This window comes from Bombyx mori, chromosome W (assembly GCF_030269925.1).
Source record: "Bombyx mori chromosome W, ASM3026992v2".
NCBI lineage: Eukaryota > Metazoa > Arthropoda > Insecta > Lepidoptera > Bombycidae > Bombyx > Bombyx mori.
In genome coordinates, this window is record NC_085135.1 from 7,765,502 (window position 1) to 7,781,686 (window position 16,185).

At 55.0% G+C, this 16,185-nt stretch overlaps 2 protein-coding genes across 2 annotated transcripts; both read left to right on the plus strand.

Annotated features, from left to right (window-relative positions):
- The first annotated feature begins 9,796 nt into the window (after nucleotides 1–9,796).
- LOC134201737 (craniofacial development protein 2-like) lies at nucleotides 9,797–10,936 on the plus strand. Its single transcript, XM_062676984.1, has one exon. It carries the CDS (start codon nucleotides 9,797–9,799, stop codon nucleotides 10,934–10,936), a length of 1,140 nt encoding a protein of 379 aa, XP_062532968.1.
- A 1,970-nt stretch (nucleotides 10,937–12,906) lies between these two features.
- Nucleotides 12,907–14,043, plus strand: LOC134201738 (craniofacial development protein 2-like). The gene has a single exon (XM_062676985.1). It carries the CDS (start codon nucleotides 12,907–12,909, stop codon nucleotides 14,041–14,043), a length of 1,137 nt encoding a protein of 378 aa, XP_062532969.1.
- Nucleotides 14,044–16,185: the final 2,142 nt, after the last annotated feature.

Genomic DNA, 16,185 nt, shown 5'->3' on the forward strand with positions numbered 1-16,185 from the left:
TACGATTTCGCCTTGGCCTACGGCCTCTCCCAGCTGGTGACACAGCCCACCCGTGTCCCAGATATTGAGGGGCACGAGCCTTCTCTGTTGGACCTTCTGCTGACTACCGATCCAGCCGGATACAGTGTGGTGGTCGACGCTCCGCTTGGATCGTCTGATCACTGCCTTATCCGTGCTGCCACACCACTTTCTCGTCCTAGTCGTGGAACGACGACCAGGTATCGAAGAGTTTGGCAGTATTTGTCAGCAGATTGGGATGGATTGCGTGAATTTTACGCATCCTACCCATGGGAGCGGTTCTGCTTTTCCTCTGCTGATCCTGACGTCTGTGCGGACCGTCTTAAAGACGTGGTGCTCCAGGGGATGGAATTGTTTATTCCCTCCTCTGAAGTGCCCGTTGGGGGTCGCAGCAGACCCTGGTATAACAATGCCAGCAGGGATGCTGCACACCTCAAGCGGTCCGCATACGTGGCATGGGATAATGCCAGGAGACGTCAGGACCCTAACATCTCAGAGGAAAGGCGGAAATATAACGCCGCTTCCAGGTCCTACAAGAAGGTTATTGCCAAGGCGAAGTCGGAGCACGTTGCTAGAGTTGGCGAGCGACTAAAGAGCTATCCCTCTGGGAGCCGTGCTTTTTGGTCGCTCGCCAAAGCCGCAGAAGGAAACTTTTGCAGGTCTAGTCTCCCACCACTGCGAAAGTCCGATGACAGTCTGGCCCATAGTGCGAAAGAGAAGGCTGACCTTCTGGTCAAACTCTTCGCCTCGAACTCGACCGTGGACGACGGGGGTGCCACACCACCGAACATCTCCCGGTGTGATAGTTCCCTTTTTTTTTTTTTTTTTTTTTTTTTTTTTTTTTTTTTTTTTTTCGGGTAGAGGGCCGAACCTCCTACGAGGTCCCCGCGCAAAAGGGGCGCGCGGGGTATGTGAGACTCAACGATCTGCATGGTGTTGTGAGCAGACCGCGGGCCCAAGGATTTTAGAGCCCACCCACTAAACGACTCCCCTGCACTCTTACACCCGACGTCCGATCCCCTCCGAGGTCAGAACCCGGATGAGGTAGGGGGGCTACCGCGGTCAACACTACAACCAGACAGCGCGGCTCACCCCAAGGACGCCCAGCCGACGGAGCCTTCGAGGCGAATCGAAGGCTCTGAAACGTCGGCCGTCTCGGTACGGCAGCCCGTCGGGCCGCCCAGACGGTGCCGCTGGTGTCCCGGAATACCCCGCTGGACCAGAACCAGCCTGCCGGGTCGGGACGCGATACACCGTCGACCGGTCGCTCTATTCACTCCACGGCAGCGCGCTAGAGTGCTGGTAGCGCGCCGCGCGGCCTCACCCCCTCAGGTCGCCCCTTGACCTTCACCGGGGGGAGGCCGCCACCTACAGGGGCCGGGACGTACGGGCGTATTCCCGCCTCCGGCCCCCGGCTCGACGGCGACGGATCGGTGCGGAAAGGGAAGAGCTCTCCCTCTCTCGCTCCGCCGCCTCCTTCTGCGAGATGGTGGACTCGCAGAAGTCGAGCATCGCCTTCCAGGACGCGTCGCTGCCGAGCATCGTAGCCACGACGCGCGGCAGCGAGAGGTCCTCTCCTATGACCGCGACGAGGGCGGCGCGTTGCTCGTCGAATCCAGAGCAACGCGCCAGCGTGTGTTCCGCTGTGTCTTCCTCGTCGCGGTCCGCGCAGTGGTGGCACTGCGCCGTCGGTTCCCTTCCGGCTATCTTGTGCAAGTACCGGCCGAAACAACCATGGCCGGTAAGCATCTGCGTTAGCCGGAAGGTGAGGCATCCGCGGTCGCGGCCCACCCAGTCCGCGAGAACCGGGCGGACCGCCTCGACGGTTCGGAGGCCGGCCGACGGGTCCGCCAAGCGGCGAGACCACGCCTCCAGCACGGACCGCCGAGAGTGGAGCCTCCGCGCTCGAACTACACCTTCGCCGGGGCGCCCTTCCCCCCTAGAGCGGAGGTCGCTACGCCACCTGTAATCGGCAGCGAGCGCCTCCGCCTCCAGGTCCCAGGGTGGCGCCCCGGCGAGCAAGCACGCCGCCTCGAAGGAGACGGTGCGGTATCCTCGGATCGCCCTGACCGCGATCGCACGCTGCGGACGTCGCAGAGCCGCGACGTTCTTGCGGGTCAGGGCGCGGCACCATACGGGAGCCCCGTATAGTGCCATCGACCGCACCACCCCCATGTAGAGGCGGCGCGCCACCTGATCGGGACCCCCGACGTTTGGAAGCAGCCGGCTCAGAGAGCCGGCCGTCGCCATCAGTCGAGGGCCCAACTTCTCAAAGTGAGCGCGGAAGTTCCACCGACTATCCAGTTCGAGGCCGAGGTACCGAAGACCGGTCACCCCAACCCCGACGCGGACGCCTCCGATCACGAGGTGGGCACCCACAGGCGGCGCTCGTCCCGGCCCGTGAAAAAGCAGGGCCTGGGTTTTATCGAGCGCCACCTCGAGCCCCAACCGTCGGATCCTAGTGACGACGTGTGCCACGCCTGCGCACGCCAGACGGGCAGACTCCCGGTAGTCCCTCCCCGGAGCCACGACCAACGTGTCGTCGGCGTAACATATTACGCTCAGCCCGGGGAGGGGACCCCGAATGACGCCCCGCAGGACCCAGTCGTAGCCGATGTTCCACAGCAGGGGGCCCAGGACAGACCCCTGCGGAACACCGCGCTCGACGGGGAAGCGGTACATCGTCCCACCGTGTCCGATGCACTGGATCGACCTGCCCTCGAGGTAGGAGCCGATCAGTCGGCGGAGGTATGCGGGGACGCCGTGATACTCCAGCGCCCCCGCGATCACCGACCAGGGCAGGGTGTTGAAGGCGTTCCTTACATCTAAGGATAGCGCCATCGCCACCCCGCCCCGGGATACGGCTTCGTCGGAGAGGGCCCGCACGCGCAGAATTGCGTCGATAGTCGAGCGGCCCTCTCTGAAGCCGTATTGCTCCGCCGAAAGATCGGGACCCGTCTCGGTCAGGTGCCGGACGATGCGGGCGGCGACGATTCTCTCGAGCATCTTGCCCGCTTCGTCCAGCAACACGATGGGGCGATAGCCCGCGGGTGAGTCCGCGGGGCGCCCGTCCTTCCGCAGAAGGACCAGTCTGCCCGTCTTCCATTTCGACGGGAACCGTCCCGACTCGAGGCACGCTTCGAAAAGCCCCCCGAGCCGGTCCCCTAGGGCCTCGAAGGCCAAGCTCCAGACCCGGCCGTGAACGCCGTCAGGGCCGGGGGCCGTGTCCTTCGCTCTCATTTTGGACACGGCCGCATGGATCTCCGCCCCCGTGATAGGGGGAGGGGGCTCCTCGGCAGCGGGAACGCTGGGGCGACGTGGAGGTGTGCCCCACGTGGCGTCCATCTGGGGGGGCTCAAAGTCCCCCCCCGCTGCCGGCGGGAAAAGCGCGGAAACTATCTCCCGCAGCTGCCGAGGCTGGAGCCGCTCGGTCACCGGGAGCGCCCACGGCTGCAGTTTCCTGCGAACCATCTTGTATGGGCGCCCCCAGGGATCTTCGTCGAGCGACTCCAGGAGAGTCTTCATGCTCTGCTTCTTGGCCTCGCCGATGGCCAGCTGCAGCGCCGTCTGCTTTTGACGACAGTCAGCGTGCAGCTGGGCCGCCGTCTCCGCGAACGCAGCGTCGCGACGACGGCGGCGGCGGTGGCGTGCGCTCCGGCGGCGCGCCCTCACGCACTCCTCACGGAGTCTCGCGATCTCGGGCGACCACCAGAACGCACCCCCACGTGGTGCTCGGGGGCCGACCCGGGGCATGGCGGCATCACAAATGTTTGCCATGGTGCCCCGGAACCAGTCGACCTCCGCATCCACGTCCGCGAGCCGCGCGGGTTTTGGCGCCCACGCAGCAACAGCGGCCGCCTCCATCAGCAACTCCTTGTTCATCCGTTTCAAGGCCCACCTGGGGAACGAACGGGGCGCACCTTGCGGGAGCTCCTCCTCGCCGCGGGCGCCCGCGGCTGACGACGACGACAAGGAGGAGGCGGAGAGCTCGAATCGGACGTATCTGTGGTCCGAGAGCGTCTCCGCCCCCTCGAGTACGCGCCAGCCGCGGGTTCGGCATGCGACGGACGGGGACGCGAACGTCACGTCCACATGAGACTGCCCGTTCCACCGCACGCAAGTCGCAACCGAACCTCTGTTTATGAGAAAGAGGCTGGTCGCGATCGCCCACTCCGAAAGGGCCTCGCCTCGCGCATCCGTGCGGGGGGAACCCCAAGCCGTGCACTTGGCATTGAAGTCCCCCGCGACGATGACAGGGCGGGACCCGAGGCGGTGTAAAAGCGCCTCGAGCCCGCCCAGAAACCGTTCGAATTCGGCGAGGCTCCTGTTCGGAGAAAAGTACGCCCCGATCACGACGGTCCCGTCGATCCTAGCCGCAACGTACCCGGGTCCCCTGGCCACCATATCCAAGGGGGGTAACGCCGCGGACTGTCGTAATATAATGGCCACGGAGCCGTCGACGTCCCCGATCCAGCAGTCCTGGTCAGTGGGGACGAAATACGGCTCCGCGGCGACAGCAACATCGATTGACCACTCCGCCATGGTGTGGACGAGGAGATCCTGTGCCCTGGCGGAGTGGTTCAAATTACATTGGAGGAAGCGATGGACGCAACCCATTACGGGGCTACGTCCATCGCTCCCTCGTCTGTCCCGCCCTGCGGCTCTTCTGGTGCCGCGGCGGGAACTGACTCACCGGCTGCCCTTTTTGCAGCCGGCTTCTTTTTCTTTCCGCCCCTCCTCGTTTTTGTAGAGGAGGGGGCGGACTTGCACGCCGGGCCCCCGGCCCGGTGGTCGGCCTTCCTTTTAGCCGCGTCGCACAAGACACAGTGCGGCGCGGCTGCGGTGCAGGAGGCTGCCTTGTGCCCCGGTTGGCCGCAGCGGAAGCACAGGTCACTGCGGTCCACTGTCGAGGGGCACTTGGCGAGGCCGTGGCCGGTGCCGAAGCACCGAAGACAACGCCACGGCCTGCTCTCCTGCAGTTGCACGTGGGCCACTACCCAGCCCACGCGCAGCCATCCTGGGCTGTCCGAAGGCCGACCCTGTGGAGGGGTGGCCAGGAGGTTCGCCGTTGCTACCGGGCAACGCGCCCACGTCGTCCGGGTTCCGGAGTACGTCGCCCGGAGCTCCCCGACTTTGACGTCGGCGAGGGCGCAGTTGCCCTGCGACGCGATGGCCGCGGCGACCTCCTCTTTCGTGGCGCACTCGTCGAGGCCCGTAATCTTCACCTCCGCCATCTTTACGGGCCGCGCGATGCGCACCACCTCGGGGTCCGGCAAGATTTCCCGCAGACGGACCGCCAGTTTTTCTGCCGCGGCGCTGGAATTCGCGCCGGGGCATTCTACCAGGCGGGCCCCGTTGGCCGTCTGCCGAACCTTAAGGCCACCCTCCACGCCGAGGGCGTCCACATTTACGCCGCCGCGCGCCTGAGTCATCACGTCGTGGTACGTGATGCCCCGTTCTTTGGCGGCCGGCAGCAGCTCCACGACTACTGCAGCCGACCGCGGGGCGCGCGGCCTCCTTCGTCCAGTTCGGCCCCTAGGCTCCGCTCGACCCTCTTGACGGGGAGCGGCGGCCGTAGGGGCGGGCTTGGGGCGCGGCACGACAGGCGCCGCAACCTTTTTGGGCCCGCGCCGCACCACCGTCGTCCAGGCCTCGTCCATGTTGGCCGGGGCTGGGGGCAGTGGGCGGGGCTGGGGGGTCGGTGCCGGTTTGGCGGCGTTGGTCCGCCCCTTCTTTTTGTTTCGGCTCCTGCCAGGCCCCGCCTTCGCAGGCTTGGACGGGGCAGGAGCGGACACCGGTTTTGATGCAGGGGCCGTGGGTGCCGGCGCCCCTACAGCCGCGGGTTTAGGTGCAGCCGCAGCGGGAGCTCGCGCGGGTGTAGCCTTCTTCTTCCCGCTGTATGCTTTTACAGCGGGCTGCACACTCCTGCGGGGTGCCGGCACAGGCGTACTTCCGTTAGCCTCGTGAGCGAGGGGCGGTCTCGCGCGCTCCACTTTGGAGCTGCGCGCCTCCTGTATGAGGAGCTGCCGCCTCAACTCGTCCACCTCACTGAGGCCTTCCGCTTCGGGCGGAGGAGGGGCAGGGGCCGAGCTGCGTTGCCGCTCGATGAGGTCGGCAACCATGGTCCTCAACTCGGCCATGTCCACTCGCAGCTGCCCATTCTCCGCCCGAAGTTTGCCATTCTCGTTCGAGAGTTGCTCGAGGCGGGCGTGCTGCAGGGCCACTTCCTGCCGCAAGCCCGCCGTCTCCGTCGTTGTGGTGCGGTCTACCACTTCCCTCAGACGTTCTTCTAGGGTGGCCGCTCCGGATTTTAAGGCCCGCACGCAGTCACCCTTGAGTCCACCGCCGGATGTTGCCACGACTGCGGAAACTAATTTTCCGACCACCTCGAAAGCTCGGAGGGGGTCAGAGGGACCCACCTCCGCTAGGGAGCGCTCTAGGCGCTGAACCACTCCAATCTCAAATTTTTCCCGGGCCTCACGGCAGGCGGCCCTGGACTGCGCCGAGGAGGCAGCGTCCAGTCCGCAAGAGGAACTTTTTTCGAAGCCGGTGGCGGGCGACGCCGCAGCAGTCGCCGGCCCTTCCGCCAACGCCATATATTTGGCGCTGGCAGGCTCACCCTCGGACGAGTCAGACGGAGCAGAGGATGCCGGCTGTCGGGCCGACTTCCGCTTCCGCCGAGTCCGCTGTCGCGTGTCGGTGAACAGCGCCGGTGTCTCCCGCCCACTGGACGCGTCGCCCCTCGCGGAGCTCCGCGCCGAGTAGAGCGAGATAAGGCTCTCGCAGCGCTCGAGGCGCACGGTGGGGACCCTGTCCCTTACGCGACCCGTGCTGTCGCCCCCTTCTGCGTGACAGTGTGTGCCCCCCCCAGAAACGGTGGGGCAGCGTGCGGCCGATCGCTCGACCGCACGGAGGGATTCTCCCCCCGCGGAGCGGGAGGTACCCTCCTGGGGTATTACTTTTCTCACAGATGTCATTGTTTCATTTTTCCTTTTTTATTAACCAGGGGTCGGTCCCCTGGGGTCTGGTTGGTACCCTTGGGACTGGACTCCCTCCAGCCATTCATCCCATCGCCGGGCACCAGAGCTTAGGATTGGGGCATTTTTTAAAGAGGTTTACGTCCTCGCGGCCCCGTGCCTCGCGGCAGCGGCCCCCGTCCCCCACGCGGTGAGGATTACGGGTTGGCCGGCGGCCCGCCGAGTGCAACGAGCAACACGACAGACCACCGCCCGACGCTCAAAAGAGCAACAACGACGAAGCCACGCCGGTATACCGGTACCCCCCTCTGGAGGGCGTGCCCCTGTAGCCGAAGCCGGGGACATGGCGACCAGCGGCCGGAAGATGCGTAAGCAACGCCGGCTCACTTCTCCATCGAAAGGCAGGCCAAAAGTGGCCCACCATCACCCATGGGTTACGTCCGAAACGGGTCGGACGTAACCCGAAGAAAAACAAAAAAAAAAGGGAAGAAGGGGGAAAAGAGAGGGAGCCCGAGCGTCTCCAGGAGGAACACCCTTCAGCGAGTGAAGGGCGTGGAGAGCCCGCAACTCCCCCTGCTGGTTTTGGTCCGCGTCATCCGATCTCTTTCGTTGCAAAGCCTAACTAGGCTACCCTACACCTACACCTAACCTACCTCCCTAACACCTAAGAATCCTTGCAACGAAAAAGATCGGACGATACCCCTGGGAGTGGGACTGTTCCCAGAGGATCCCGTTATCCGCCACCTACGGACGCGCCCGGTGGAAGTCCAGCAAAACTCCCCCACAGACGGAGCCCCCGGCCACGCAGAGTGCGCGCCGGGGGGCCCGCCCAGGTCCCTCGGGGGTGTGATAGTTCCCTGCCGGAGATCTGCTTTACACAGTGTGCAGTCAGGCGGGAACTCCAACTCCTGGACGTCCATAAGTCGAGTGGGCCAGACGGCATCCCCGCAGTGGTTCTGAAAACGTGCGCCCCTGAGCTGACGCCTGCGCTAACGCGTCTGTATCGCCTCTCTTATTGCGCTAACAGGGTTCCGTCTTCATGGAAGACCGCCCACGTCCACCCTATCCCCAAGAAGGGTGACCGGTCGGACCCATCGAGCTATAGGCCTATCGCGATAACTTCCTTGCTTTCCAAGGTGATGGAGCGAATAATAAATATACAACTCCTGAAGTATCTTGAAGATCGCCAGCTGATCAGTGACCGACAGTACGGTTTCCGTCATGGTCGCTCAGCTGGCGATCTTCTCGTATACCTTACTCACAGGTGGGCTGAAGCCTTGGAGAGCAAGGGCGAGGCTCTTGCTGTGAGCCTTGATATCGCGAAGGCCTTCGACAGGATCTGGCATAGGGCACTTCTGTCGAAGCTACCATCTTACGGAATCCCCAAGGGTCTCTGCAAGTGGATCGCTAGCTTTTTGGATGGACGGAGCATCACGGTCGTTGTAGACGGCGATTGCTCTGATACCATGACCATTAACGCTGGCGTTCCACAAGGTTCGGTGCTCTCCCCCACGCTTTTCATCCTGTATATCAATGACATGCTGTCTATTGATGGCATGCATTGCTATGCGGATGACAGCACGGGGGATGCGCGATATATCGGCCATCAGAGTCTCTCTCGGAGCGTGGTGCAGAAGAGACGATCAAAACTTGTGTCTGAAGTGGAGAACTCTCTGGGGCGAGTCTCCAAAAACGAAAATACGTTTTTTTTTAATGCTTATTGTAAGAATGACAATGTATGTAAGTATCTACTACCCTGCACGCAGTAAAATAGTTTAATAACATGTTTATCAATTGATTTCCTTGTCTGTATGACCGCGAACTAATAAAGTTTAGCAACAATGCATCTTTGTATCAGCATCATTTAGTCTATACAATCGATCTAGTGATTTCGTGCGATCCGAGAATTATAAACGAAGTAGAAGTTGCAAATAGGTGAGATAAGATCGACCGTGCATTTCTATGATCAAGTTATTGAAAATCGATGCATATCGACTGGTTATCTCAAAAACGTGTGTATTAGAAAAGTTCGGTGGCATGAGAAAGTGAGATCGAATTTAAGTGAGTCAGACTAGAAAACAGTTTTCCACAGCCAAAAACGAAACAACACATTCAAGTCTTTAAATTGTGCCCGATGTAATTTATCGGTAAGTGTTTGATTATACATAATATGTTTGTTCTGTAATGTGTCATGAACTTCTTTTGTATAATTCATGCTTTATAGGGTTCTAATAGTCCCGTAATTCGTGACTTTATATGTTGGAATACGCTCCGTGGTACGTAACGTCCCGGAATTGTCTCAAGATCTGAGTACTATACTGACTGACGCGAGGGAACTGGTATAACATCAATCCAGGATCCTATCTTCCGAATCTCCGTATTCTACACAAAAAGTGACGTATAAATTTGTAATATATTGTTTCATCGCAGAACTTGTAATTACCCTCCATTAATTTTATAACCCTTAAGGGGGGGGGGGGTAGCAGTAGAGAGGTCTAGCCTGATGTAAGCTACACTTTGTCCGATACCTGCACACAGGCGGTCTCGGGGGTGTGAGTACACACCGTGGTCGTTCTTGCGCTGCGAGTTTGGGGCGACAGCGTGGGTTCGGCAGCACCCGAGATGACAAAGCAGCCCTGTTTAGGGAGGCACTGCTTTCCCCCGCTCAGCCGGGGAGGGGGCTAGAAAAGGTGCCCTAAAAATTGCTCGTCCCATTTGATAAGTGGTAGTAACCGCGGCTGCCACTGCATCAGTCAAATCGTGGTCGACGTTGCAAAAGAAATATTATAAAAACATCTATCATGACATTTGGGGCGTGGAACGTGAGAACGCTTCTTCATCGAGATGGCAACGCCTGCCCTGAACGCAAGACCGCCATAGTAGCTCGGGAACTTCATCGCTACCACGTAGATGTGGCTGCTCTCAGCGAAACACATCTTGCCGATGAAGGAGAGCTGGTGGAAGTAGGTGCTGGTTATATTTTCTTCTGGAAAGGTACCGCTGCCTCTGAAACGCGACATTCAGGTGTAGGATTTGCCATCAAGAATCACTTAGTAAAGCGATTAGAGGAGTACCCTGTACATATCTCGGACCGCATTACCACACTGCGAGTTCACCTGGATAAAGACAATTACCTTAATGTCATCAGTGTATATCCTCCAACGCTTGACAAGTCTGATGACATTAAGGACAAATTCTATGGGGAAGTGACTCTTTGCCTTGACAGCATAAACGCCAGAGAGCAGGTACTATTGCTGGGCGACTTCAATGCCAGGGTCGGTCGGGACTATGAGGCTTGGCCTGGAGTTCTGGGTAGACACGGAGTCGGCAACATTAACAGCAATGGTCAGTTGCTGCTCAGTCTTTGTGCTCAATACGGTCTAGCAATTACGAACACTATGTTTAGACTTGCCGCTAAGTACAAGACAACATGGATGCAACCAAGATCCAAGCACTGGCATTTGATCGACTATGCTATCGTAAGGCAAAGAGATTTCAGCCAAGTGCAGATCACCCGTGTTATGCGTGGTGCACACTGCTGGTCTGACCACCGACTTATTGTCACTAAGCTACGACTCCGCCTCCGCCGCCCGCGTAGATCTCCTATGAAAAAGCTTGCGTCTTTGGACATAGACAAGCTAAGAGATCCTGAGGTGAGGAAGAACTATGCTGAAGTTTTGTCTAAGAAGCTGTTGCCAGTTAATGAGACAGGTGATGTTGATGCTGACTGGGGAGCTTTATCATCTCATATCATGGATACCGCTTCAATTGCACTGGGTAGGAAATGCCGTCGTAATGAAGACTGGTTTGATGGAAATGATGAAGTTTTGCGGGCGGCACTCGACAAACACCGTGATCTCTTGCGACAGCACAGAAGGCGTAAAGGAAGCGTTGCGGCGGTCAAAGCTAGTGACCTCGAATTGCGCAAGCTATCTCGATAAATAAAAGACAAGTGGTTGCAGGACAAAGCTATTCATATGCAATGGCTCACTGACACAAACCAGCTCGGTGAGTTTTATAGCGAGGTGCGCAAGCTGATGGGTACATGCATGCAAAGGTTCCTTTAAGGGCTCTAGATAGTAGGCACCTCTTAACATGCAAGGAGGATGTACTAAGGCGCTGGGCAGAGCACTTCAATGCCCTGCTGAATGTGGATCGATCAGCAGATCTGCAAAGCATCGCTTTAATGCCTCAACTCCCTCTTGCCCTTGAGCTGGACGAGCCCCTATTGCGTGACGAGGTTGTTACTGCCATCAGACAGAAAAAAATAAAAGGGCAGCTGGCGCTGACCTTTTGCCAGGAGAGGTGATCAAGTACGGTGGAGAGGATTTGCACACGTTGGTTTGGGAACTGTTTGTTCGTATGTGGGAGGAAGAGCGCGTTCCGGATAGCTTTAAAGTATCGCGCATAACTGCTCTCTATAAGAACAGGGGCGACCGATCTGACTGCGACTCCTACCGCGGTATTTCGCTCCTATCGGCCCCGGGAAAGGTCTTTGCTAGGGTACTCTTAAACCGCCTAAAGGACTTATCTGAAAAGATCCTGCCCGAAACTCAGTTTGACTTCCGATCGGATCGAGGCACATGCGAAGCGATCTTCTCTGTGCGTCAACTACAAGAAAAGAGCAGAGAACAGGGTCGTCAGCTGTACCTCTGTTTTGTTGACCTGGAGAAGGCTTTTGACAGCGTGCCTCGCGAAGCCTTGTGGCTGGTGTTACGGAAACTCGGATGCACGGAAAATTTTGTGGCGCTTCTTAGACTCCTGCATGACGACATGCAATGCTGCGTCACTGTAGATGGTGAACAGTAAATATACTACAATTTAATATACGTATGTATAAAATAATAAAATACATACATACACATAATTACACACACTATAATATACATGTAAAGCAATAATATATAAATACACATGAAAATACACAATTTAGTATTATAATTAAGAATGGCTAAAAAAATAATAATAATAATAATTGAAAAATAAAATAAATTAGTTTGGAGATGATTCTTCCAGTTTTTTGTGGATGTATTCGCGAACTTTGAGTTTAAAAGTAAAGCGATTGCTGGTCATCCTGATTTTTTTGGGAAGCGAATTCCATAATATTATGGACTGTACAATAAAAGAAGAATGTAAAAAATCTGAGCGATGGATAGGACATTGTAAGAGACGATTATGTGAGGAACGTAGACTTCTCTCATGGCTTGCGTTCAAGTTTCTAAAATGCGATTTTAAGTAAGAGGGTGAGGAGGCAGAGTCCTAAAGAGAAAATTAGGCAGTCAGCGCTCTTTCCTCTCTACGCTGACGGATCGGTAACCATTTCCGACGAGTTCGATGCGCGGACACATGATCATATTTTCTAATATTAAAAACGAATCGAATGCAATTATTGAGAAGGCGGTCTAGTTTGTTGAGAAGATCTGCATTCAGGTCATAGTAGCACCCATCACCGTAGTCGACCATAGGGAAAATTAAAGTCTGCACGAGCATGGCCTTTACATTCGATGGTAGCATATTTTTTTGCCGATAGAGAGATCGCAAGGACCTGATGACTTTTTGACTAATGGATGTTATTTGCCATATATAAACTCCGCCATTGCCGGTCCCAAGCCCGGATGCAAAAGGAGGAGGGTTAGTCCAGAGAGTATTGACCGTAAAACCAATGTGAGCTAACACGCGCAGTAAGGCTACCAGGAGCCGTGAACCATTTGTTCAGAAAGTCTGGCTCTATGGGCACGGACACAATGATGGCAGCCCCATCACCGTGATCGGGACTCTGTGGGCTAAACACCTGCAAGTTCTTAAATTTAAATAGTTTATGAAACCCAAAGCAAGTAATAACCGGAACCCTTTAACAACGACTTTTGGCGCGAAATTACGGACACGAATTGGGTGTTGGAATGTAAGGACCATGACTCGACTTGAACGGCTACCCCAAGTGGCTAAAGTCATGAAAGAATACAACATTCACATTCTTGGATTGAGTGAGACGAGATGGAACGGTTTTGGAGAAACGCAATGTGATTTTGGATACTCGTTATTGTACAGTGGTAAGGAAGAGGATGCGACCCGAGAGTATTGCGTGGGTTTGCTGCTAAGCCGCAGCGCTAAAAGTAGCTTACTCTCTTGGAAGCCAGTCTCGGAACGAATAATATGCGCCAGATTTTCGACACGAGTACGGAAGGTGACGGTGATACAATGCTACGCTCCCACTAACTCTGCTTCGACCGATGTAAAGTCACAATTCTACGAACAGCTGGGGCATACACTCAAAGGCATCAAGAAACAAGATATCGTGATTCTCATGGGCGACATAAATGCGAAGATGGGAAATGACAATGTAGACCGCGAATATTACATGGGACAATATGGGGCAACCGGAACTATTAACGAAAACGGAGAACTTTTCGGTGATCATGGTCTAGTTATTGGAGGTACCCTATTTAAGCATAAGGAATGTCATAAAGTTACTTGGATATCACCGGACGGAAAGACAAAGAACCAAATCGATCACGTAGCTATCAGTAAGACATGGCGCTCTTCTCTTCTTGATGTGCGAAATAAGCGTGGCGCAGACATTGACAGTGATCACCATCTGGTGGTAGCGGAAGTTCGTCTTAAAATAGCAGTTCCCCACAGAAAGCCAGATAAAGCAGCTAGAAAATTTAATATCCGAAAACTGGAAGATAGCAATTGCCGAGAGAAGTTCAGCTTATCTCTCAAAAATAGTTTCGAGCTGCTTAAGGAAATAGAGGATGAGCAGATGGACGAGACGTGGGACCGCATACGTGGTGCTTATAATAAAGCTGCTAAGGAAGTATTGGGGTATACCAATACAAAGCAAGAACCTTGGATGTCAGCAGAGCTTTGGGCAGCCATTGAGAAGAGGCAACTTTTGAACACTCAGATTTTAGGCTCCCCTTCAGATGCTATGTTGCGTCGGGAATACTCATCCATGCGATTAGTAATTAGAAAGCTGGCTAGGAGAGATCAGCGAAATGCAATCGATGAGCTAGCAGACCGAGCAAAATTGGCAGCCAAGAGGTAAGATATGAAAGAGCTTTACGATGTCACCAAGCGGATAATAAACAAAAAACATCATCCACGGAAAAAACCACTGAAAGACTACTCGGGTCAGCTACTATGTACCATGGAAGAGCACCTCGTGCGATGGACGGAACACTTTACTAAGTTGCTGTCCAAATGTCAGTCCCAACCCACAGACGGAATATCAGTACCCGACTTGCCTTTGGATATACCTATTGCACCGCCCACCTTTAATGAAATAGTAAAGGCAATTAAATAGCTGAAACCAGGTAAGGCCCCCGGTATTGACAATATCAATGCCGAAATGCTGAAGGCTGATGCACCGAGATCTGCAAGCTTGCTATATCTGCTCATCGTAAGGATTTGGGAGACTGAGCAAATACCGTCTCAATGGAAGCAGGGACTACTCGTGAAAGTTCCGAAGAAGGGCGATTTGTCTTCTTGTGACAACTGGAGTGGCATTACACTTCTTCCTTGCGCAGCAAAGGTCTTGGCTAGATTACTTCTAAACCGGATGTCCAAAAAGATCACTGGAACTCTTCGGGAGGAGCAAGCAGGTTTCTTACCGGGCCGATCATGCACAGACCATACAAACACTCTTCGCATCCTCATAGAACAAAGTGTTGAATGGCAGACTGAAATGATTCTTACGTTTGTAGACTTTGAGAAAGCGTTTGACACTGTACAGCGAAGCAAAATGTGGGCCTGCTTAAAACAAAGAGGTATACCAAATAAAATCATTGGTATAATCCAGGCCTTATACAGAGGTAGTACATGTAGAGTCGTGCATGACCAAGTCCTGGGAGCCCCTATTGAGATGACAGCGGGTGTTAAGCAGGGCTGTCTCCTGTCTCCGTTACTATTCATTATGTTACTGGATGACATAATGCGGGAAGTGGTGACGACACCTCGGGGCATTGAATGGAGCGAAAATATCTTGGAAGACCTTGACTATGCAGATGACATAGTGTTGATGACGCCGACTTTGGATCAAATGCAAGCAAAACTTGAAGACCTCCGTATATCTGCGGAGAAAAGAGGCTTGCGTATCAATACCAACAAAACTGTCGACATGCGAGTAATGTCAAAAAACACTACTCCCCTAAAGCTCCAAGACTGTGTGTTGAAGTCAGCACAGAAGTTTACATATCTGGGGAGTTCCATATCAAATCAGGGTGGTTCGGACGAAGATATAGAGATACGAATTAGGAAAGCCAGGGGTGCTTTCGCGCAGTTGAAACCAGTCTGGGAGTCAAGTGTCATGACTCGTCGGATCAAGCTGACCCTGTTCGACTCCATTGTCAAGAGTGTTCTCCTGTTCGGATGTGAGACCTGGAGAGTGACCAAGACACTCACGAACCGACTGCAGGTATTTGTAAATAAGTGCTTGAGGTCGATACTCTGCATATTCTGGCCAGTCACTATCTCTAATAAAGACCTTTGGACTAAATGCGACCAAAATCCCATCACGCAAGACATTGCTCATCGGAAATGGCGTTGGATAGGACACACTCTACGGTGCAGCGGAGTCAACGCAGCATCAATCGCGTTTGAGTGGCAACCGCTTGGCAGGAGAAGACCTGGTCGCCCTGTACACACTTGGCGACGCACCGTAGAGAGTGAGATGAGGACTGTCAACGTGACCTGGAGTGATGTCAAAGAGCAAGCGCAAGACAGAGTAAAGGGGAGACAACTTGTGAGGGCCCTATGTACCAGCGGGGTACCCTAGGACTACAATACATACAAGTGTAGTGTCAATGTGTAGTTCAAGATTTTTGACGTCTTGGCTAAAGGGGATGATTATATCATTGAAAACAACAATTACTGATTTTACTCATATTTCGATGGCTATCAACAATTATCGCTTAGCATTTGGTAGGATTCACCGCCAGACCAAACCTATCGGACCAATTTTTGATTGATTTTAAATCATGGTTTAATTTGGTAATAATGTCCGATACGTGATCAACATCGGTTTGTGCATTCAGTTGTAGATCATCGGCGTAAAGATGAAATGCACACCGTAGCTCAGGGGTGAGAAAATTTATAAAAATTGAAAACAAGAGAGCAGAGAGGACACCGCCTTGTGGGACCCCAGATTCAAGATTACACCAGTTTGATGAGAATTAGTCATTACGAACAG